This window comes from Lipophrys pholis, assembly GCF_963383615.2.
Source record: "Lipophrys pholis genome assembly, chromosome: 1".
Lineage (NCBI taxonomy): Eukaryota > Metazoa > Chordata > Actinopteri > Blenniiformes > Blenniidae > Lipophrys > Lipophrys pholis.
In genome coordinates, this window is record NC_137635.1 from 37,252,852 (window position 1) to 37,277,419 (window position 24,568).

The 24,568-nt window shown below is 41.2% G+C and overlaps 2 protein-coding genes across 2 annotated transcripts in view; both read right to left on the bottom strand.

Annotated features, from left to right (window-relative positions):
* rem2 (RAS (RAD and GEM)-like GTP binding 2) overlaps positions 1-5,772 on the bottom strand; it is a 30,372-nt gene extending 24,600 nt beyond the window's left edge. Inside the window, exons 1-2 of the mRNA XM_080471784.1 lie at positions 5,179-5,772; positions 708-1,056 (exon numbers count right to left, since the gene is read on the bottom strand). Coding sequence (XP_080327910.1) covers positions 708-1,056; positions 5,179-5,190 — 361 coding nt within the window. The 5' untranslated portion in view covers positions 5,191-5,772. The remainder of the gene's footprint in view (positions 1-707; positions 1,057-5,178) is intronic.
* Positions 5,773-14,334: 8,562 nt separating this feature from the next.
* On the bottom strand, positions 14,335-16,532 carry LOC308110848 (somatostatin receptor type 5; the record flags this gene model as incomplete). Its single annotated transcript, XM_080465458.1, has 2 exons — positions 14,335-15,049; positions 16,126-16,532. The coding sequence occupies 2 exons, from the start codon at positions 16,530-16,532 to the stop codon at positions 14,335-14,337; spliced, it is 1,122 nt and encodes a 373-aa protein (XP_080321584.1).
* Between the last annotated feature and the right edge of the window lie 8,036 nt (positions 16,533-24,568).

The window sequence follows — 24,568 nt, forward strand, 5'->3', positions numbered from 1 at the left end:
CAAGCTCAATCTTTGCTATATTAAACAAATATTTAGGAAACCTTTGACAAGGTAGCAAATCATCGACAAAAATCTTATCTAACGATTCAGTTAAAGATTCATTGGTCGTGAGCTGGAGATTTTAAACAACTGAAAAGACAGCTCTTCTAACAATTGAACCCTTTATAGGGCGGTCATTTAAAATTTCAACCATTTTTCGTTATTAAAAGTTATTGAAACAATTGAATTGCTTTTGTGACTTTTAAAATTCATTCTTAAAAACCACCACTGATTACAATTTAAATATAATATAATCAATATGAAATTGAAAAATTGCATAGGTCTCACTATGGGGGTTACAACTTTCTCTAAATCAGACAGATGTTCACAGTCGACATATACCTGCCACCGGTTGTATTTTTAAAGTGCCTATATGGTGAAATTACTAATTCCTAAAAATATTTTTAAGTGAACGCATCATTCTACTACACAGACTGAGAATGTGCTCACTTCTTTAGTCATGTAATATGTTCATGTCATTAATATTGTAGAATTGTTGGTAGTTGCTAGATACAGTCTCTCGCCTGACAAGGGAGTTACCCTTCACAATAGTTTTTTGAATAAACCTTTTTTTAAATTAATATTCAAACAGTGTCCTGGTATTCCAAGTTTGTCGATCCCGAACACAGACACACAAAAATACATCAGGTCTTCATTAAGGCCATTACCACATGCTTGTGTCTCAGAGTCTATAGAGAGGGATCTGTCCGACTGCCCGGCCAGCGATAAGGCCAACGATGACTTGCCCACGCCGTTCTGCCCCAGTAACACTATCTTAAGTGCCCCGCTGTGGCTATGGTAGGCCGACTGCGTAGTGGCCGATGGGGCACCAGCTGATAGGCTGAAGGAGTCATCTCGAGGCACCGCTGTATCACTGATAGGCAACGTGGTCGGCGCTTCCAAACCCGGGATCCAATCACAGTCTTCAGACACAGCCTCTTCCCTTCGCAGCTGGTGTTTGACAGGAAGGGGGGTGCTCCCTCGCCGTAGGGGGGGCGCCGTAGTGAGGAACATGTACTAGAATGAAATTGAGAGAGAAGTTAATAAATAAACAAATAAATCAAGAGCAAATGTGAAAAAATACTCTTGGGGCTTGGGAGCATATGGTATTGTTGGCTGGTGATCATTCCTGGCTTTCAAACGGTTGAAAAGTTCCAAAGAGGCTGCAGATCTACCTGTGACACCGTCTATTCTAGTCAATGTTGTCGTTGGAGAGTGGGGGGAAGGGTGTTTTCACTGCGTGTGCGAGGGGGAAGGAGCTATCAACAATGGAGGTGAAACAGATAAGTAGCAGTGTCGGAGAAAGCCAATGACAAAAACATTGAGGGTGTCAAGGGGGGAGAACTAAAAGGTGACAGTGGAGTGGGGGTGAAATGAGTGAGGGCAACAGGGAGCCGCTGAGAAATGACAAAAGATAAAAGGGTGCTAAAGAACAACAGGTTTGTAAAGAAGGAGAATGGCTGGGCTGAGGACCAAAACAAAAAGAGGAGTAGTTATGGATAAAGAAGCACGAGGGAGCAACAGAGGGGGAGAGGCTGCAGCTGTGCGTAATGAGGACATCAAGTATGGTCAGGTGACTCTATACTGTAGTGTCCTCAGTGACTGAAGCACAAATTCATGGGAAATTAGGTCAGAAACATAAAGTCCCAATCCCTTGTTATTTAAAAGGGGGAAAATCTGTGATGAAAGCTTGCCAGTCATTTTCTCCACAACAGTGGTTTTGCCCGAGAGAGATATGTGCAGGCGTGTGCGTTGCAGCCGCAGCAGGTCAGCCGTAGATGACCCTCATCAATATTAATACAGCAATTAATCTCGTTCTCCAGCAGCACTGCCGGGCATCTGTGGCTCTGTGTCTGCCTGTGGCAACTACAGTATTGGCACTTAATTAAAAGCGACGGACACGATAACAGGAACACGGCAGAATATAATGTCATTTAACTCAGCGGCACCATACGGGAAAGTGTCACAAATTGCATTCAGCTGAATAGCAAAGTCAACAGATGACAAGACATCACAAGCTGGTGTCTGATAAGATTAAAAAAAATAAAATAAAAAAAACAGATCATTGTGATGTTTTGTAAGATTAACTTCGAGTGTCACACAGTGTGAAGTATAGAATGTAAAATGTAAAGTATAATGTATTCTATAGTGTTGTATTATGTCAATGAATAACAAAATGTGGTTTGGAAAATTGTGCATTATAGCAGAGGTCTTGGTCCTTCTTGTCTCTATAGGCTTTTATCTTACAGATGATAAATAATTGTGTAAAGATCTACTGAAACTAATGTTTTCTAACTGCCGTCCTGAAGAACCTCGGCCATCATGTGTGTCGCCCTCCTGAATAACGTCTGATTCAAATTAGAAAGCCAGTATAAGACTTCTGCAGCACGTGATCACTACACTTGAATCATGTGTGACAGCTGTGAGGCATATCAATTATGCAGGGCATGAGGTCACCGGGAGCATGTCTTCGAACAAAGGGAATTTAGTAAAAAGATCTTTAACAAGACGCAACAGAAAATCAGCAATACTTGTACATGCATGCACATTTTACGACTCCATATTTTATACTCCACAGAAGGAGAACTAAAATTTTAAGCAGAATATCACAATAACATTTGTTTGCATTACAGGAAACACTTTCTTAAACTTTATTCAATTTTAGTGCTGCTGTCTTCTTGCGAACTACACATTTTCATCAAAGCAGTGACATTCAAATTTATTCTTCAGTTGTAAAACACAAAACTCTGAAAACTCTATGTAAATATGGTATTACAAAATTATACAATTTCTCTCATTCAGGCTGCTGTGCAACAAGTTACAGCATTTAAATTGGCTACTGGCTGTAATCTGATTAAAATTGGCTAAATAGCACAATGTTATCAGTAACACTGCTGTCTGGGATTATGTAGTGTTAATCTTGGTGTGATTGTTACCTGTCGTGCTCACTGTAACATGCAGCGCGAACAATAAAGCTTTAGCCAAAGCATTGTAAGTGTTTCCCTGCCACCTGCCACCAGCACAACTCCCTAAAGGCCTTTCAATTTGAGGCAGAACATTTCTTGGAAAAAGGGACTTACATTGGGCTCCTTCCTTTAGGCTACAAAACAATTATCAGAGCTGTTCGATGACCCTCGAGGGCACTGACTAGGAGTTGACCTGCTGCCAAACAACTCCCCAAAGCTCTCATCAATAACGTCACAGCTCACTATAATGTGAGGTAAATTAAGTGATTTAAACTGCATCAGTAGAAGTGATTGAGTCACCTCAATAATTTAACCATTAACAGCTTTATAGAGAGTACAACCTGGTGAGAGGACTTCTGTGACGGGCACCGAATTTACTTCACCCATGTCTGCTAATTGGTAAATTAGATGAGAGGCTGATAAGTTAGACACACTTGAACATTATCTAGTTGTGAAATAAGGTCCATGAGGGTTGGCCCAGTCTGTGGTTGGGTCTATAAATGTCCATGTTCTCCCTGGTCTTGCATGAGATTTCTGTGGGTACTCGAATTTCCATCCCCAGTCAAAAAACAAGAGGCGAGTTAAGGACTCTTAAATTACCAATAGATTTCAGGCAACCTGTCTGGGGTAAAGATCCCAAACTATGGATACAGCTAAATAGAAGATGCATATAAGGACTCAGGCTTCCTCCCATAATCCAACAACATGAGAGAATTATGCTAGTGTAACTGGGGACTTTAAATTGGGTGTAGGTGTGAGTACATGATGCATGTCTGGTCTGTACTCTGCTCATTGCCCAATGTTAGGTAGGATAGACTAGAGCCCTCTCAAAATCCGATAAATCATTGTGGGATGATGAATGGGATGATTGATATGTAACTGAATCAGTTCCTTATTACTATTAAATAAAGTTGGTCCTGTAAAGGTGGTATGGTTGGGTGTTGGGTGTTGTATGGAGGAATATTTGTAATGTTTATAAAAGGCATTAGAGTTGTGCCTGATAACTGTATAGCTGCATTCATGTCTTGCAGGGACATTGCATTGAATCACATGGATTCCCTGCAGGCTTACTCTAAACTCATCCATAATTACTGCTTTCCGAACCGTAACCCTCTAAACTCATCCATAATTACTGGATACCCAGCCTTAACCCGAACCTTGAAGTGTCTTCACTGTAAAAACAATCCATGTATTCCCTTACACAGGGATATAGTTTTTGTGCTCCATGAGTTCAAAACGACACACCCACACGCGCGCGCGCGCGCGCGCGCACACACGCACACACAGGACCACTCAGGTATCTCAATTAGGTTAACTGAACTAGTTAATCAATTAAGCGTGCCTTTATTATCTGAAGCACTCAGGGGGCCTCCACCGACAGGAAACCGTGACTACAGGCTGAGCCAGTGTGTCAAGGGTTAATCTCTTTCTCTCGCCAGGCTGTCAAGAAACTGGGGCAAACAACTGTGCACGGTACAAAATTAATACTACAGGCAATGTTTTTCTTTTGTTTTCTTTTTGGGTTTTTTCCCCCACTCCTGCATTTTACAGCCCAATTACACACTGCTGCATCTTGAGCAGCTGCAGCCTGGTTAGATTAGACTCTGTTTACTTTTGTCTGTGTGTCACGCACGGATCATACACGGATTATACACTACTGAGATTAGGGCATGGACCAATCTATTGAGTGGTCCAGAGGAAGAGGTGGCAGCGCCACCTTTAAAAACTAACCCCATCTGATCATTCACACGAAGACAAAAACATTACAGTCCTGAACCAGGGGTAAAAAAAAAAAATAGGATGCAGTGTGACAGCAAATCCAATCTGGAGAGATTGAAATATTATTAGGCAGCATGGGATTACTTTAAAGTGCTGAGCAGCGGTCACTGCACTCAAAGTCCATGTCATGTTGAAATGAATAAATAAAAAACACATCCCGACCAGTAAAGATGATAGAAGGGATTCTTATTTTGCGGATGGACACAATGCAATTTCTAAAACCTTAAAAAAAAAAAAAAGATAAATAAAAAAACCAAAAACAATGATTAGATCTCGTGGAGCGTGTACTTGGTGCGTGTATGCATGAGTTTGGATCCCCATCTATTGTGCGAGGCGCGCTGGGCGGGTTGTGGAGAGAAAGAGAGGGAGAAGTGGACAATATGCGTCGCCTTACCTGGTCAGCCATGGTGATCAATAAATCTTCTCTTCTGTGGAACAAGTGCTGTGCAATTCAAGTCATCTGTGCTGGCTGCGGACCCGGCTTCACGTTCACAGTGGCGGCAACGCACGGCGCACAAAAGAAGAGACGCGCCACGTTTCTGTTACCATAATGTCATTCTTCCCTCTCAGGCGCGTAAAAAAAAAATCCCGCTCGGCTGGCCAGAAGGGAGAGGTGGAAAACTGGGACTGGTAGTGGTGCGCTGAAGGTGGATGCAGAGGCTACACCTGCGTCTGAAATCAGGGGCGACTTCATAGAGGGAGAGAAAGACAGAGAGCCATCGGCACTAAAACACATCCCCCGGTGTCCTTTTGGTGTCCCAGCGCCCAGCAGCCACGGCACTCCTCTCCCCACCTCCAGTTAATACCTGCATCTCGCTCTCTCCCTCCCTCCCCTCCCTCCCCCCTCCTCCCTCTCTGTGTCTGCAAAGTGTGTATTGAGGGGCGCGTCCTTCAGAGAGAAGAATGATCTTTGTAAGGATTGGGTGGGAGGTTGAGGCTCATGGAGGAGGGAAAGATTGCCCCTTCTCCTCATCCATCCAGCGCCCACATCAAGCCACATGCACATATCACCCCTCATTCACGTGGCTTCATCAAACACTTGGCACTCTCCCGCTGCATTTCATTCAGATTAGACAGTGGAAGAGCCCTTTTCTGCCGCTGGCCGCCAGAGGGAGCCCGAGAGACGTCTCCCGCTCTCGGAGGTAAAGCTATGTCTCTGTGCAGACCAATCTGGGTTTATTGTGCTACAGGCATAACGACTAAGACAATAGAAAGAGCTTTCACAATTACGGTTGCTGTTGCTTTTTTTTTTTTTAATTGTTCATGAAATTAAAGATCGTCTGATAAGAAAATCTGAAATTAGTCCATCCTGTCGCTTGATCTTGATTTTCAGTATGAATACAGACTGTGAAAGCGGGGCCTCATGATCGTTCTGACGTTTGGGGTTTTAAGCAGGAAGTCCGAGAAAAGTTAGTAAAAAGTTGATTCTTCGATGTCAAATTTTGCTATCATTGAGAAGCAGAATTCACCAAGTATCGGATTGTTCACCCACTGATAAGGAATGTAAACTGGGTTTAGACCATAGTGAGATTGGTTAGTTTTACCCTTCTGGTGATGCATTGTTGCAATAGTAATCCTGCTAATCTTTACTTTCTTTTCGGACCAACTTTAAAGTTAAATCAAGTCTCTCTGGACCATTTTGTAATTAGGCTGCTATAAGTTCTGATGGCTGGAGGACTTTCTTTAATGATTTAATGATTCTCTCCTTTCTCTATTCCCCATACAAATTCATATGTTGACATCACAGCTTTCTCTCTGTCTGACCTGTAGTGTGCGCTCACATCTCCTTTGCTGCACATTCTGGTTGGTTGTAGCAGCTGGAGGTTCATGATCTGTTCTTCCTTTTGCCACATCAAGTCTGAAGGGTGTGGATTAATTTGCTGACTGATGTCAGCTTGTGTGTTTGCTGCTCTCTGGCCTGTCCTTTTCATTTACTGCATTCTGATCCCAATGGGTTGCAAGCAGAAAACCACTTCTGAGTCTGAGTCGAGCAGCAGGTAGCTTTATCAAGTTTACGCCAGGAGTTTATATAAAGGAGTATAGTTGTGTTAAAAAACAAAAAGAATGCACATTTGAGTCCTTCAGGTTGCTGCCATTGCATTGTTACAGCGGCCACTCAATCATAATCAGTCCAATTCTATATAGATAATCCAAAGTGAATTCAGAACTAGTAATGTTTTGACACATATTTTCATCACACAGAGTGAACCCTATGTTAGCAACACGGAGGGCACAAAAACTCCCACGAGAAGAAGTCCCAGACAGAAGCAGACTCAAATCGACACAGCCATCCTTTTTGACCAATCAAGTCAAGGAGAGAGACAGGGGAACTGGCCGAAAACAGCTGCACTGATGTAAAGCGAATCAGGGAAAAACTCGTGGGAGGGAGAAGACACAGTGTTAACGACACTCATTAGCAGTGGTTTATAAATGCAAGTGTGACAGAGAGGAAATGAGAGTTGTTAAATGTATTAAGAAAGTTCCCGGCAGACAAGATGGCTCCCGGAGAGAGCAGACCAATAGCCTTATTTTACTTTGGAAACTAGAGGAACTTCAAGTCGGCCTTCACTCTGACAGCTGCTGTATGTGTTTCCATTGCATGGTTGTCAGATATAATGTAGTAAAAGACTCTTATGTGACTTGGATGTGTGTTATAAATGCTGCAACATTTTGGATAAGCTGGAGGCTTTGAAGGACCTATGAAGACACACAGGCGTTAGTGAAAACCAACTAGAAGTGAAAAAGAAAAAGCATAAATTAGTTTCTTAGCGCCACTGTGAGACTGAATCTTTCTAATTTTAACAACACTGCAAAGCTGACAGAAGGCAGCCCCAGAAAGTTACTTTATGTGTGAGTTATAGGACATAGCCTAGTCAAAATACACACTTGGCCACAGCCACATAACAGTCCACTAGTATGTCACCCAGAATATTTATATATGCAATGCCAAACAGTGCATCTCTGGGCCAAATAGAATAACCATAGCTTTTTCTAACCTTCGGGGTTAACTCACATCACTGGATCATGATAGGCAAGGCTGGAAATAACAATATTCCTTGCACAATGTTGTCTGTTATTGAATAAAATATTGTGTCAATGGGAGAAAGTTATAAAGATGAAGATCAGACAGGAATAAAGACAGAGGCATAATATTGCAGTTCATTCAACCCTATAAATCTTCAAGACGTACTTGAAATGGGTGATTAAAAGTATATGTTGCATAACAGATGAAATGAATGACTGGTATATAAAAGCAATAATGGTAATGAAGGGATCAGTTCTGTTTCAGTTATTGAGTTTTATTGCTACTTTCAGGTAAACTATCTGCTAAATACAACTCATCTATTAGCCGATATTCATGTTGATTCTGCAAGCATGATAGAGCTGATTTTTGGTTGCAAGTTGATTACAATCATGTCATTCATTATCACATCAAAAACATAACTGAATAATATCATGTTTCCCTTTCAACATCATATCTGCTATGTGTTCCTGAGCTGAAAGCTGCCTTTGGTCATATGATACCCAGCACCTCTTCCTGCTGCCACTCAAACATTCTGCAAAGGACATTGACCAAAATCTCATGGGTACTTTGATTACATGGTGTTCACAATGTATATTGAAAGCTGCATAACTTTGCCACAAGCATTTCAAAGATTTACAGCTACAGTTGCTTTGAGCTGGAGTATCTCTTGCAGATATTTTCAGTGTCTTCAAGTCGAGGTTATGCTCCTACTTAACATAACATAGTTCTTTTCTCTTGCCTTCAGAAAGCCCTCTCTGCCTCAGCTTTCTATTCAAAGCTATTCCTCCAAACTCCCTATCAGTACGTCTTTACCATCTCAAGATGCATGTCAAAAAAAACCATTATTACTTGGTGACACACTGTGCTGAAGATGCAGACATTCATGTTTGGTTCCAGTGCCATCTGGAAGCTGACCTGACTCATATCTCTCATCTTTAATAGAAAATGAATCAAGCGCAGAGGAGAAGTGCTCCACTTATTCCCATTTTCAGAGTTTTAATTCAAAGGCCAGCGACAGGAACCAGCTTTCAGTATGTACCGGGATGAAAATTGACATTCTTAAATCCATAAATCAAATATGAATTCTGCCATGCAGTGCCCCAACTCAAACAATCAATCAAATAAACACTTTACATTCATAACTTGGATGAATTCTATGTTTGGCTTTTGATAGTTTGGGTTCAGAATTTAAACACATTTTAGACAAAAACATGCAGAACATTAAACCCACATTCTTTCAAATGGCTTATATTAATGGTGATGAGCTTTTATGAGTTTTCATTGCTGAGGACAAAAAGGTAACAAAGCTATGTCAAATCTGTGGTGGTTGACTCACCATCACCACAAAATAGTAAGCAGAACAATTTCTGCATATGTCTGTTCTAGAAGCAGCTTGGAGAAAACAAGCAGGGCACTTCCGGCAGATCAGAAAGAACTCAATATTACATTAAATCATACAGATATTCATCAGATGATAGCAAAGGCAGTGGAAGCACTTCTGGTAAAAGCTAGCAAAAGACCCTGTTAGGAACCAGGATAGAATTCAACTCCCTCTTCTGTGACAATTTTTCTCATGTCTGTTCTCATGGCTCCAAGTGGATCCATGCCCGAACAAGCCTCCAGAGGCTTGTTGGTGCCTGTCATGGTGGCAATGCAAGCACACGGTGGTGGACACTAGTTCAGAGGGATGTCAAGCTGCGGGGAAAAACCGCCTTTGCTGCCTGGTTGGTGCCGAGGACCGTTGACTTAACAGACAGGTATCAGCACGGCGATGGTGGTCATAGAATTAAAAATAATCCTTGGAGGCCAGGTAGAGGTGGTTTTTGGTCGGGCTCAAAAAAGTTCTGGTGAAACCATTGGGCAGCTGAGGAAGAGTCAGAGGTGTATTATTGGTCAAGCTATGTTCAGCAATAGGGGGCATCACTTGACCTCCGTGGGGATGTTATCCAGAGGTGGGGAGGGCACTTTGACAATCTCATCAACCCAGGGTAACAAGCGTCCCCAACAGGAGGGACGTCCTCATCCATTTCCCTAGCAGAGGTCACCAGGGTAGACACAAACCTCCATGTTAAATGCCAGGAGTGGATGTGACGCATCCTCCAGAGGCGCTTCAGGTCTTGGATATTGTGAATATATTGTGAACTTGAATATCCTGTCTTGGTAAACATAACTCCACATTACCACATGGAGCTTGGATTCAGTACTTTGGACAGGCAGACAAGGGTGGTGGTCCCTATTTAAAAAAAAAAAAAGAGAGATACTGGAGACACTGTGCCAACTATCGGGGTGTCCCTCTTCTCAGCCTTCCAAGGAAAGTCTTTGCTGGAGTAGCTACTGGAAAAGAAAGTCAATCCAATTATTGAATAAATTCACTTGTTAAAAAACATTTTTATGATATGATGGTAACACATCAGTAACATGTTTGAAATATAATTGAATTTTATAATTTTAATTGGAATCTGAATGCTGATTGCAGTTCAAAGAATAGGGGAAGTATGAAAAATATATATTTAATGATACCGATTTTGTAATAATTTTAGTGGTAAAGTCCCACAGTCATTTTATATTTGCGTGGTGGCAAAAATGACAAACTTAGAGATTCCCCAAAAAAACTCGACAGTGGTCATGGGATTAATTAAAATGATCTTTTTGAGACATTTCTGTCCTCAAATGACTCGAAAAGGTCTTAAATGTTCAATCTGAAGTGCCACAGAAGAAAGAAAGTATACCACATCAGAATTAACATTTTGTCTTATCTCGATTTCTGCATGTTTTTATTTTTAATCAAAATGTAAAAACCTTTCGCATCATGTCATTGAAGTAGAAAAGGTTATTTTTGCCAGTCCAGTAAATTATCATTGCTAAGATTTAACCCTAAAAGTTGATTTATTTTTTAATCTGTACTAAAGTATTTTTTCTTCTTAAATGATTCAAAGTGGCGACATCTTAAACTCCATTAATCAGCTGTGTGACCACACTGGGCTAGTGGAGGATGAATTTCTGAATCAGTCTGGTACTATGGCTCTTCTCTTTTAAACACACTCTCCCTTCTGGGATTTAAATAGTGTTTAGTGACACTGAATGACTTCACACCCTTTTAAGACCATTAAGTGGGAAGTGTGCGGTTTTTCTACTTACATACAGAATCGATACCTCTCCAAAATCCCAATCGAGGCAATTGAGAAGGCTTTTCTATTAGAACAACTGTTTCCAGAATCCCTTGGGCATTAATCTTCTCAACCTTTTTAGCGTCACTGTTTGAGCTCTTGGTATTTTCAGTGATACAGTGGGCCTCGAGACACGTCTGGGGCTTCAGTAAACACTCTGAATGGAAATGGGAAGGATCCTCTCTATGGGCCTGCCGAGCATGACTTATATTTGAGGCTTTCACTAATCTGCAGACTTAATTAAGTCTCATCAGGACATCAGAGCTCACTAGCTTCTTGCACTGCATGAAAGGATCGCGGCGCAGACAGATGACAGATAAGTGCTCTCATTACCCCCCCAAGACTGTATCGACGACAAACCGCCTGCTCCCCACTAATGGAAACACTTCGGTGTGTCGTCTGAATGTGCACCCGTCTGGGAGGCGTCCTGTCGGAAGGTCAAGAGGTAACCGAGGCAAGATTTACGGCTGCCAATAAGACGACACCTCCAAGGTCAGATGTTTCTACCGGCGCTCATCATGTCACACAGTCGGATGATGAGACGGCTGGAATCGAATCACGCTTACCCATCCAACAAAAGAAAAAAACGTCTTGCCGGAAGAAGTTCACTAAACCAGATGACAACTGATTTTATTGATGTCAAATAATTGGTGGTTCAATCACACAGTCACTCCCGTTTTGGATAATATTTTTTACTTAAACTTTAATCTGTGTTTTAATGAGTTCGCCACAGCATTCAACTTCAACAAACATTAGAATCCTCTTGACCAAATGGGCCAAACAGTTCAGTTATTTATCTGTTTTTGCAAAATAAAGATGCAGTTTATGGTTTTCCATAAGGTAAAGATGGTTGGCATGGCTCCATTAAAAAAAAAAAACCCAGAAAACCCAATCCTACAGTGTTAAGAAAAACAACCCAATGTAATCATTTTCTCTTGCTATTTTTGCTTTTTTTTTTTTTATCAATGAAATGTAAATTTGTGGAGCCACAAAAATCTATTTAAATTTCAAAAGGACAATTAACAACACTCAAACATTCATCTGTAGGTTCAAGCCAAATCTGTAGTTGATGTTGAAACTAAAAAGCGTGGACAGACAGACAATATTCTTTTCGGTTCTTCTTTTCCCAGCTCAATTAAATTCACTTTCAGGAAAGGTGCAATGAAGGTGACGTTACTTATCCTAGTTGATGAAATAGTAAAACTCTATTTTATTCCAGTGCCACATGTATCACCTCTTGCAAATCTGACAAAATCTCTCTGAAATTTTGTCATGCAACAATATTAAAAAATACAGGAGACGCTTCAGACATACTGAGGTTTCAACCGTCGTTGATCTTACACTTTATGTGCCAAAAGTATTGAAGGGAAAAGTAAAAACTTTATTGTGTTTTAATTGTCCGTTTAAGCAACTTTTCTGAAACTAGCTCCCAAATGGAACTTTTCAAAAACACTCAGTCTTTGTGGAAATGGGGGAAGGTGCAACTTTTTGAAAACGCTGCTACTGTGCATGCACACCACCGCAATAGTAAATAGTTCTTCTGCACATGCGTGAGTAGATGGACAACAACAACAACGGTGGTCTCCAGAGTGTCATGACTCGAATCCCAGCCCATATTCTCCTGGGACTTGGTAGTTTTATAGCTGAGAGTGACCGTAATAATAATCTAACTTCATCATCTGTCCATAAGAGTGTTCTTGTCATTGTCAATATTTGTAGCATAGTGTTGTCTACATGTACGTGTGTGGTTCATTCAAAAAACAAACAGCACCCACTAGCGGCCATACATGAAAACTGCATTGGTTTCAGTGTTTCTGGTGTTACACAACATTTCTGTGAAATGGAAAATGAAAAAAACGATGCTTTTTCACAGAGAACGTTGTCATGTAAACGGGGCCTAAAACGATAACACCTTTATTTGTGAGTTAACGGAAGTAGTTGTTACTTTAGCACAGAGCCAACGGTATCATGTCCTTTACAGTCTGTATGTGAAAGTGAGGAGAGAGAAGCTTGAAGAGACAGCTATGAGAGTCTATTTCATCTAAATCTGTGCAACAATATAAATGAGAATACACAAACATGTGGATGTATGCCATTAAATATCAGTTTTGTTTGAGGTTGAAACATTTAAACTGTTTGACTGTAAAACAACTCATAAAACATTCAGGGCAGCTTGAGCATTTCCAGTTTCAAAATAAATGTACTCCACAGCTTTACAAATTTCACAAAAAAAATTAACAGGCTGAAGAAAGCAACCCAGCAAAAAAACAACAAAAAAAAACCAATTACTTGCCCTTTGCCAATTTGTCAAAAAAAGCCCCTGGCCACTGCGAGTACATGGCATACCCTTTACATTGTGATAATAAAACCACTCCAGATGCAGATGGGCTCCACTTGTTACAAAGTCATTTTCACAAGCAGTCATCATGTGATCCTTTGTGTCAAATCCCTATTTAATAGGAGATTCCCTGTGTTCAAGTTCAGGGCAAAACAAGTCTGCTTTTGTTAATGCTTATCATAAGTCAAGAGGTCTCTTTTCATGAGGTTATTGGGATGACAGTGAATTGAGACAATGCTGTTTGCAAGCTTTTCACTGAGCTTCTGAGGGGGCAGGCACAGCACACTGCCTCCCCTGAGTTTCTGCTCTGTCGGATGGCTTGGTAATGGGGTTACAAGGTTGTATTGCTCGCTGTAATCTACTAGATGCAATATAATGACATTCTGCAGAGGCCATGTGAACAAAGCAAAGCTCTTTTTATGTGTGCACATATATACTGTATATGCCGTGATTATTAGACACTCTTTTATTTTCAAAAACTGTGGGGAGTTCAACTTACATGTGCTTGGGTGGATTATGTCAGTGAGAGTGGGATTAGCAGATGTCCTTCAACCCTCGGAACAAGGGCTGTTAAGATTTGAGGTTCAGGTCCCACACGGGAGTCCTAAATATATCATCTAAAGTTCAGTGACCTAGATTTGTAGAATGAAAATGTGTGCTTTGAAAAAAAGACAAACTGCTTTGTCTGGTTGGTGAATCCTTGAAAATCTGTTCAGATATGCAGCTTCCTCCGCGACCAGAACAAGGACTTGCTTGGTGACTCTGGCATTGTGATGGGGAGTTTCGACCGTGGTTTTATGGCACGTAATGCATTCTGTTTATGACACGTTGTCATCTGTCTTCAGCTTCACACTCTATGTGGTACGAAAGCAAGCGGGATGTAGTTATGACAACAAAGGAATTTAGCAAACCTGATACCATGTGCATAGCATAATGGTAATCATAGCTTTTGTAATTGTTGGGATGGCAAATGGGACGATTTCTCAAGGGGGTCTAGGAGTGAGCACAGCTGTGTTAACTCTATTGAGTCAGTCCGTGTGTCAGAGACTGGTGAGTAAGTGAGAGTGCAGGAGGCTGAGGGATTGACAGGCTCCCGGGAGGAGCCGGGGCGATACGCCAGCGCTGCAGAGGTTTTTTCCCAAGTTGATCTTGAAAGAAAGGGGGCAGAAGAGCTCGGAGCTGGCGTACAGCCGGGCGTGACAGCAGGAAGTACAGTGGCGGGTTCCAACAGGGTGCCAGGCAAACCAACAAAATGGCAGTAAGAGATGCCACTTCCCAAAACAGGGACACCCGTGTCCGCGTTTCCTCGCTTGGAAGAGGCGAAATGGAGAAGAACGATGGCGGGGAAGTAGGCAATAGGCTGGGTCTGCTAATGGGAGAAGCTGCTGAGCTAACATGAGGGGACATGACGTTAACAAACTCAAGCGCATAGTAGGGCAGCCAGCTTACTGCGAAAACCACGGTTGAAGCGATGAGCAGTGCCGTGGCTTTCTTGTTGCGTCGGTCAGCAGCCAGCGTGCCTCTGCAGCGGTGCAAGTGAGCGATGATCAGGCCACAGTTGATCGCGATGCAGAGAAGAGGTGCCACATAATAAACCAGGAAGGCCGGAACAAGGAAAGACAGCCACTCGTCTCGACTGACTGACCACGTGCAGCCGCCGTCGAAGTTGATGTAGGTGACCTTTGGTAACGCCATCGTCACCGAGACCAGCCAGATGGCTCCCACAGTACAAACTCTACGGAAGAATGAGAGACACAAAACATTCAACACGTAGAAGTATCATTCATAATTGCGCTGACTGAGTTGAAGCATAAGGTCGACTTCCATTACCAAGATATTCAACATTGTGCAGTTATAGCTATTATAAATTCAATGAGATTAATTACCAACACAGACATATGCTTATTGCATATTACTGATTAGAAGGTATTTAGTAATTCTGCATTCGATCATGTGTCCAAATTTGTAGTACATCAGAAAAAAGACACGAAACAAAACTTATCAAGTGACGATTACTCAGCTGAATTTTGTTTGAACTGAAGGTTTACAGCTGGACAAAGCAGTTAAGTGTGTTACAACAGAATAGTGAAATGAAAAAGAGTTTTTAGGAACATGAAGATACTGTAAGTATCCAGCCAATAATTAAACACTGGAATTAATCTATTTCACAAGGACAATATCAGTTTTGACTACATAAATGTTTAATGAAGTTGGTTAATGTTCACTCATCGTCCACGTGTGCCAGACATTTCCTGTTACAATTTTAAAGTTGGACAGCAGGAGCAGTCCTCTGAATCAAAAGTCCGGAAAAAAACTTTCGGACATTCTTTGACAAACAATATACACAACTAAAGCAATGAATAAACAAATAAACAAACTTCAATCACAAAGATGCTCCAGGATATTTGACATTTCGGAACAGACTGTTTTTAATTTCAATTTTACCACAAGTGCCTATTGTGTTTTTTTAAACTCTTTTTTTTTTTTTACATAATTTACTCTATTATGTACATTGACTACATCAATGAACCACGGACATTAAATATGTGCACGTGTACATGTTTTCCCTCTCTAGATTCATTTCCTGGATTGCTTTTGCATTTTCAAATAATACAAATATAAAACATTTATGCTCTAATTTTATCTACATTATAATTGTCTAATTTGAGTTTTGTGGAATTACCCAGCTTTAATGAGGTAAGTAAGAGATACGTGTTCTTGTGCTTGATGAATTTAAATGATTGTAAAATTCAATAAGAAAGAACTTTGGAAGAAAAGCTCCTGCAAGTGCGAGTAACAAACGATACTCACACTTGCAGCACAGTCGCAGGTGGTCTTGTCCTCGGTGCAACAATACGATACCTCAGCACCGACAATGCCGAGAGGCTAAAGATCTCTACGCCCACTGTGACTGAAGTCACGAATCCCAGGAGTACACATGTCCCGCCTCCCAGCTGCCAGTTTTGGAAACTGGCACTGAGGAGCACGCAGGGCAGGGTGAGCAGGACACACAGGTCTGCCAGGCTGAGGTTGAGGAGCAGAATAGAGCTGGGCTTGGAGCGACTGCGGGGGTTCTTCACCAGCACCAGCCACAGCAGGAGGTGACCGCCGACCCCGGCGAAAAGAGACAGCAAGCTGACCATTGGCAGCACCAGACTGAAGGAGATGGTGGTGTTGGTGGAGACGACGTTGAAGAGAAGGTTGACGATGGCGGGCATGTCTGGAGCAAATCTGACAGCACAGCATATACATGAGAAACATCTTAAATTATGAATGAGGGACTGCACAGGGAGGGGTGGAAGGAACTTTTGTGTAGGAATGACACAATCTGGAATTCATAGACATGCTGAGCAATGATGATTTAAATTTTTTTTTAAAATACAGTCTTTCATAATTAATTTCCTCCCATGTATTATTCATGCTTCTAGTAGCTCCTAAAAACACTTGCAATTCAGAGCTCACCAGGTCTGTTTCCGTGACTGACAGTCCTGATGATTCAGACGAAACCGTCCATCTCTCAGGAGACTTGAGGGACAAATACTCAGAGTGACATCAGTGAGTCGAGTGCATCACGACACAAACAAGACAAGTCACCACGGCGGGCACAGGAGGACGCGTCACGCAGACAGGGGAAGGCAGCCTGTTTGTTCCCAGAGGGATAAACAACAAACAAACTAGTTGTGTGAAAGGAAGAGAAAGGCGCAGTCTTTGTTAAAGAGCAGGCGGTTGACCACGGCAAAGTCCCTCAAATAAACAAACCACTCAGCCCCACAGGTAAACAAGCCACTCACTTCCTGTTAGAAAGAAATCCACTTGGCTGTACAAACGGTTGTGTGGGACATGTTTTGAAAAACTGATTTTACACGAGTATTTGAGCAGAGTGTTCAGCATTTGCCTTTATAATTCTTCTCTAACTGCACAAACAGGAATATTTCAGTCAAATTAGTGTTAATAATGGCTTCACAAATGAGTCAGGTTACCCTTCACAGCATGGTGACAATAAAGCGACACTTCGAAGTCCGATTAAACTACGAGGAGCCGTCTACAAAAATGTATATCGAAGCAGTTTTCCTATTACTTTAATGCATTCTGTCAAACCACCTATATCATCATATGAGCTAGGCTCCCTCAATGGCGGCTGTGTTTTATCATAGTGAGAGCAAACACGATTTCAGAGGTGCATTTAACTTTTGATGGAAGTGACAAATTATCTATTGTTTTCTGCTCCAATCAACTTTTCTTTTCAAGTTAATCAAAGAACCAACTGTGGCAACGAAATCTGCCGGAACAACAAAAGACTCTTGGGAGGTATCGCTTTGTTTGTCAGCTCAAAGCTATTGCAGAGATTAATCTGTTCATTGTCGTGTGCTGCATGGATAAGGACATTTTCACTTTGTCGTGATTTCCTTGTTTCAGCGTATCAAAAAATAAAATAAAATAAAATAAAAAAAACTCACAGGTGTTTACACCTGCGTATGACTGAACACTGATTTACATTCACATTAACACACTCTGGTATATAGTGGTGTTTTTGAATCAGTCATGATGCACTCAACTGAAAGAAAAAGAAAGTATTGTAAATGTCTAATATCCAAGTTGTTTCTCTAGGATGGTTTTCTGACACTGAAACAAACAGCTCAACACCACATACATTGACAGTATACTGATTTTATACCAGGCGACCTTTCAAAGGCTTTAAAGTGGTATTTGTTTGCGGAGTTGTATGCTGAATGTAAAGAAATAACAAATGTGATTACTGTTATACCTAAAACCACAAACCCATTAAACCAGTTAGTGTTTTAGGTTTTCATTCAACTCAAGATACTCCATGCAAAATTTGTCCAGATGCTGTTGAGTTCTCACTTCAAGTCTTTCCTACCTGAGATGAGAAAACTGGGGATGAGATTTATCTGGAATGCTTATTTGCTCATTTTAATTAAATTCAAGTTGATGGTCATGACATGGCACTCATCTTACTAAAGACAAGATTTTACAAGAAATCAAGAACGCAAACAAGTTAATAATGTCTCTGTGTTATACTGAAAGTAAAAGTTTTTAATAATCACCCTCATAATGCTGCTTTGATCTATTTAGCATTTTAGTATTTAAATATTGTGAGACAGAGTGATGATGGTAAATAGTACACGGGGAAGGTTGGTACCAATGGCTCAAAAGACACATGATGAATCTCAGCTTTGATTTAATGGAGAAATAAAATAATTTAAAGGATTTTAAGAATTACAACTCTCGACCTCAACATTAGTTTTAGGATTACAATAATTTTGTCTGTAGCACCATTTTGCTCACAGGATAATTTTCTGCTGGTTGTGCTTTTAGAGAATAATACCATTATTCATTGTAGCATTTTCATGTCATTTTTAAAAAAGGTAGGGTCATTTTCTCAGCATTTTTAGAGTTCTACTCTTTAACTAATAATTGTGGGATTATCAATGTCACTTGAAAAGGTCAGCATGGCAGTGGGACGCTCCATTACACCCACTTTATCAAAAATCTGTGTCCACAGTATTGTGTATAGAGGACAGATGGATGCACAAGTGATCAACCATTTGTTCATTCCCTCGTCCATCTGCCGTTCTCATGCAGCATCTCACTCAAGAGTAACATCCCTGTCCAAACTCCTCTGTCTGCAGTGGGTGTAATGCGAAAAGAAAAAGGTCAATGAAACAGCTTATTTGGTGTTTTTCAACAAAGGAAAACTGTCGACTAACTTTTTAGGCCCTGATTACAAGTGACGGGAAGAAATGTTTATTCGAAGGGGAAAAACAAATTAGCAGCCTGCTTCTAGCCTTACTAAATTTTGCCTCACACATTATTTATAGCTTCCTTGACACTGATTTTATTTTGCAGCGGCAAGTGAATGTGGTGTGAAGGCACAAACACTGAAATTGGGGATAAAAAAGGAAACATGACAGATGAAGGGAGACACGGGAGAAAATAGAAGAGATAGGGAAAACAAAGACATGAAGGTGAAGCCATTGTGTTTAACTTTTGACACATTGACCTTAAGCTGAACGCATTCAGAGGTTGTGAACGGCTTGAAGCCATTTCCTGTGTCACCATTTTTCCTCTTCACCCAGTGAGTAGATCTTTGTACACTGATCAATTCCACAGACAGCTGACGTAATCTCATTAAAGTGACACCTGTCAAGTGATGTGACATATCAGGCAGAGCATGAATAGCAAGTAGATGAGTGTTTGAGGCAGGAAAATGCAGAAATGTGAAGTTATGAAAGAATCAACATGAAGAAAGCTGTTATAAAGGAACATTTGGGTTATTGCCACAGGAGCAGAAGACTAATTGATGCTCAGAATGAGTGAAGGACTAACCGGTGTTGTCGGATCCAACAAATTGCTGCTTTGGATGAAAACCACTGGACCATGAAACGGTGACAGAGGGAACACATACAAGAGAGAAAAGATGCTGTTCTTTGCAACATGTGGACGGTTGTGTGTTGTTCACCAAGAGAAGAGGTGATAGACGACTGCTCTGAAAGCATGGCTAACGGAATTCGCATTTTACATGCAAAATGCATTCTCATTAAAAATACAATTTCATTAAATAGGCATTAAGTTTCAACATGGAAATATTCTTTATTTATACCATTTCCGGTCTATTTGAAAGGGCACAACTCACCCTGTAGTATATCTCGATTCTCATTTTCCCCCTCATAGAGGGAGCACAAAAAACGAGGCAGACAGGTCAAACAACAGTCAAGAATATTTTAGTCCAGCAATGGGGACAAATATTATACAAAGAATTATCATCAGTAAGCACTAATAAAGCAGGACAAACAACCACATCAGTGTGGAATAACATTTTGTCACAAAAAAGAAGAAAAATGTGGGTGAGCCAATGTTGGTGGGTGGATCCGCCTTGAAAATCAAAAGTGTAAAGGTTTTTGTCATTGTTCTAATAAAAAAAACAAAGATGATAAAAAAAGAAAATACTTTACAATCTCAGTGCATTTAATCAAATATGTCACCGTTTTTCCTGAGTTTTTATAGATTGTCTTTCCATTTGCAGTTAAATGATGCAATCAGCTACATCTCACAGGTTTGGAAACCAGGAATTCCAGCCACCATCAGAAGCCATTTGGAGTTTATATCAAAGTGTTGCAGCTGTTCTGTAGTAAAAGAGGAACCCACAAAATAGCCTCTGAAGTATTGGTGGAAAATACAGTAAAGCTGATGAGGAACAACATTCCATTAAAATGGGGCAGACAGTAATTTGAAGACACTGTACTGAAATATTTTAGTACAAATGTATAGCTGAACTAATTCATGACTCGGGTTTATCGCCACATTTTTTGTGTGAAAATGTCAGTCAGTCAATAAAACTGAAAAATCTAATTTCAGCAACTCTATGTAGATTTAGTCCAACGTCACAAAGTGCATTTTAATACAACTCTGCTACACTGATGGAGGACAAATTGGGGAGTGTAGCAAGCTGGAAGACTCTCTCACACAATCTATTAAGTCGTGGGTCACCAGAGAATTTGGGTCAATTATTAAAAATACTCATAACAACACAATAAAGTCAAACCCCAAGTTGGCCACAACAGAAGACTTTGAGTTTGCTGACCGAAAAGCCCAGGTGTGATAGAACTTACAAGAAACCGCCTGAGTTTGTGAAATGCAGGGCAGAGCCAGAGGGAAATACAAAGAGGATATTAAATGTATGTGCCTCACTTACTGTGAACGGTGACCTGCTCCCTGGGAAAAAGCCCTCTGCTCGCCATGCACCGATAAGCTGTAAAAAGATGAGAGAGAGAAAGAGGACACACACCTGCGCTTTCCTGCATGAACTCCTCCTCTTGACTTCTCATAATGTGATCTGCTCAAACATGCACGCACAGTATCATTCCATAACCTATATCCCTCTTAAACTTGTTTTTTAACTTATCACTTGTTTTTGTTTTTTCCCCTGAGACATCAGTTTCACATCTCATCTCAAAATTGGATTTCAGCACAATTAATCATCATCAGTGACAAACAAGGTGTGAAAGCGTTCTCAGGAAAGATGGGACAAATCAGCTTGCATGAACAACACCTAGAAAAGACAGACGAGCAGAACAGCACTATCAATGAATAGTGTAGTGTGGGCCACCCGAAATGACGGGGACCACAATAAGGTTCAGCTGAGGAATGCCACCACCACCTGTGGACATCAGTAATGTGCAGGGTGAAAATATCAACAATCAGTACCAGGCGTTAGGTAATGTAAAATATGGATTGATGAGGTCGGGGTCTTCCACATATAGTTTGTGGGGTAAGTCAACTTACCTAAACCTGAAACGAATTGTAATGTCAGACCTGAAATATATCTGAATCTTCAAGTAAGTAAATCCTTGTTTGGCTAAATTGTAGGGAAGCACAAGTATAAAGTGCTCCCGGCTTTTGAGCCACACAAAGAAAGAGCAAGAAGGCTACATACACAAACATGTGAATTCATTACTTTCCTAAGACCTTGCATGGAGTCACGCTCATTTCCTTCAAACCCACTTACACTTCAACAATAAGTACTACTTCACCCTGACCCGAATGGAACGGTAACTTCAGCCGGGCTTGAAAAACACATCTTCACCTCAAACGATATGAGAATTTTTTTTAATTGGACTTGGGTTTTGTTCCCAGAGCAATGTCAAGTCCCTGTGACGCGACTGAGTAAAGAGATTTAGGTCCACTTAATACCGAATACCACAAACACAAATCCACAAATAAAAACATAAGCTTGCCCAATTCCTGGTAGACTCCTACTCTCATTTTTGTTCACAAAGTGTCAGGATAATAAGCAAAGCTACACCCAGTGAACCATGACCTATATCAGTGAGATGAAGATCAAATTCAATAGAACCTTTGTGGACTTGATGACTCCAATTACCTTAGTGTATTTTTGGTCTGAAGCTACCTTAATAATTGGACTTTGCCTCATAATTGCAAGAGATTTGTGTTTTAGCGAGATAAACATTCCTTACAAAAACCCAGACATCAACACAATTCAGCACCTTTGAACAACTGAGCCCCAACTTGCATCAAGTTAGTGATTTCTCTCACTCGAGGCAGCGAATCAGTGCAGGCCAGTTCAAACCAAAGCTAGAAAGTACCCAGTTGTTCTCTTGGCTAAATTCACACTCATCAGGAAAAGAGTATCGAGGCACAGCTGAGGTCAGGATGGCAATGTGTGAGCAAAGCAGGAGGGTGACGTCGTGTTTTGTAGATGTTGCCACTTGGGAGCCATTAAATGGAGGGTGTTTAGCACACACGCGGGACCAGAAAGCAATAAAGACGGTAAGTGCCTTCAAACCTGACTTTATTGTTTTTTTTTTTAAATGGAAAAAGAAAATGCACATATAAAGCAAAAGAATGGAATTGAATGGAAGGTGCACGTAAGCTCGCTCTTGATCCACTGTGCACTTGTGGGTCGCTTGTCTAAAATGTATGGGTTCCCTGATGTTCATACTCTTCGCTCTGGTCAGTTTTGTCTCAGTGAAAATGTTTTTGCCATTTAGAAAGTGTTAATGCACAGTTATTGTTTCTTTCTTTTTGTGTGTGGTCTTTCTTGTGGTTTTTTTTGCTTATCTGCTCCCGACTCGTACACCTTTCTGTTTTTAACGGACAATGTTTTGTGCATTCGGGTCTGCAGCCTTGAAGTTGTAACAACAGGCCGGGAGAAACGGCACGAGTAATGTGGTTACTGAAGAGATAAAATGGTTTTCTGAAAAGTAAATCAAAGTGCTGTTTACCATCAGTCTCCCATCCCTACCAGTATGGTCATAAACTCCCGCCGAAGCTGAACGAGTGACGACAAGATATTTCTTTTGCAAGGCAGCCTGCTTTGCTCAGTCAGTCAGTCAGTCAGTCAGTCAGTCGCAGGAACTGAGGAAAGCTCACTGACAATAAAGCCAGTAAAACCACTCTCAAAGTGCCTTAGAGTAGATATTTTACCAGGCACGGCCAAGTAATAATGAGAGGTTCAGACCATCACAACATGTGGAGACTGTATGTCCCAATTGGCCTGGGAATGACATGACATTGCTGAAAGAACAGAGTCTTACCTTCCGCCTCTACGACTTATGGTGCTTTGGTCGGGCGGATATTCAGATTGTTATCTTTGCATTTTAGCCTCTGAAGTTTTCATCACCATTAATACAACCACACTATCCAATATCAGTTCTTTGTTCTTACTTGCGAATGGAGTTTAATCTTGAGCTCCACATCTTAACAGGTTCCTTCCCCGAGAGACAATACATCTCTTCATCAGATACCTGCTGATAGATGGCAATTCGAATTTAAATGATGTGTTGACTAAACTGGGAGAGCAGCAACAGTTCTGGCAACAATGGATAAAAATAATGAATGTGGTGTATTGAGCTGTTATGTTACGCATCTTCAAGATACAATTTCAGAGCCTTCGGTGTGGAAACGAACCCTCCCCCCTGTGGTTTGGTTACCTCAGCCGGCCTCTCTCCCTCCTGCTAGTCGCCGTCTGCAAAATAGCTCACTCCCACAACATCGAATGCTGCCTTATCTCCTTTAACATTGACCTCACCATCGCTTTCTTTTCCTGCTTCATATAGACGTGCTCTTCCACACAAACAGAGGAGCACGCAAACATCGTTGAAACACCCACGGAAGGGCAAGCACACCTCGACAGGCACACACAGCTTTAATCTCCACTAATTGCCAGCAGTAGGTTTTATGAAACTCGGTTGTTTTGAGGGAAAACAAATGGGTATGGAGTCAGCAAAAAAAGGAGGAACAGGGTGAGAGAGCATCAGGAGCAAGCAGATGCAGACACAAAGAAGGATAAAGGGAGGATGAATGACTTCTTCCACCGAGGGCAGCGTGGAGACTGTCAAACGCGCCTCCTCAGATTGTAAAGATGGAGGCAACGTGAATAGAAGCCTTTTATGAACCTGAGAGGAAAAACACTGCGACAGCTGCGTCGGTGGGAGATGTCTGAGTCGTGAAGAATTCAGGATGGAGCGAGAGGAGTCTGTCAAGTGTGGCACTCTGTTACGTCATTTTTTTGAAAGATATATAAAAGGTGTTGACTTGAGATATGGCAGGGAAACGGGCACAATAAAGTTTATGGGGTTACTAGTTCACGCTTGCGGTTTCCTAAGAGAAGATTAATCGTAAAGTCGGGTTGAAAGTTTGGCTTGCTTTAACTGCATCAGTTCATTCTCAATGCGATTTTCTTATTTTTCATCATGTACGCCTGACAGTGTCT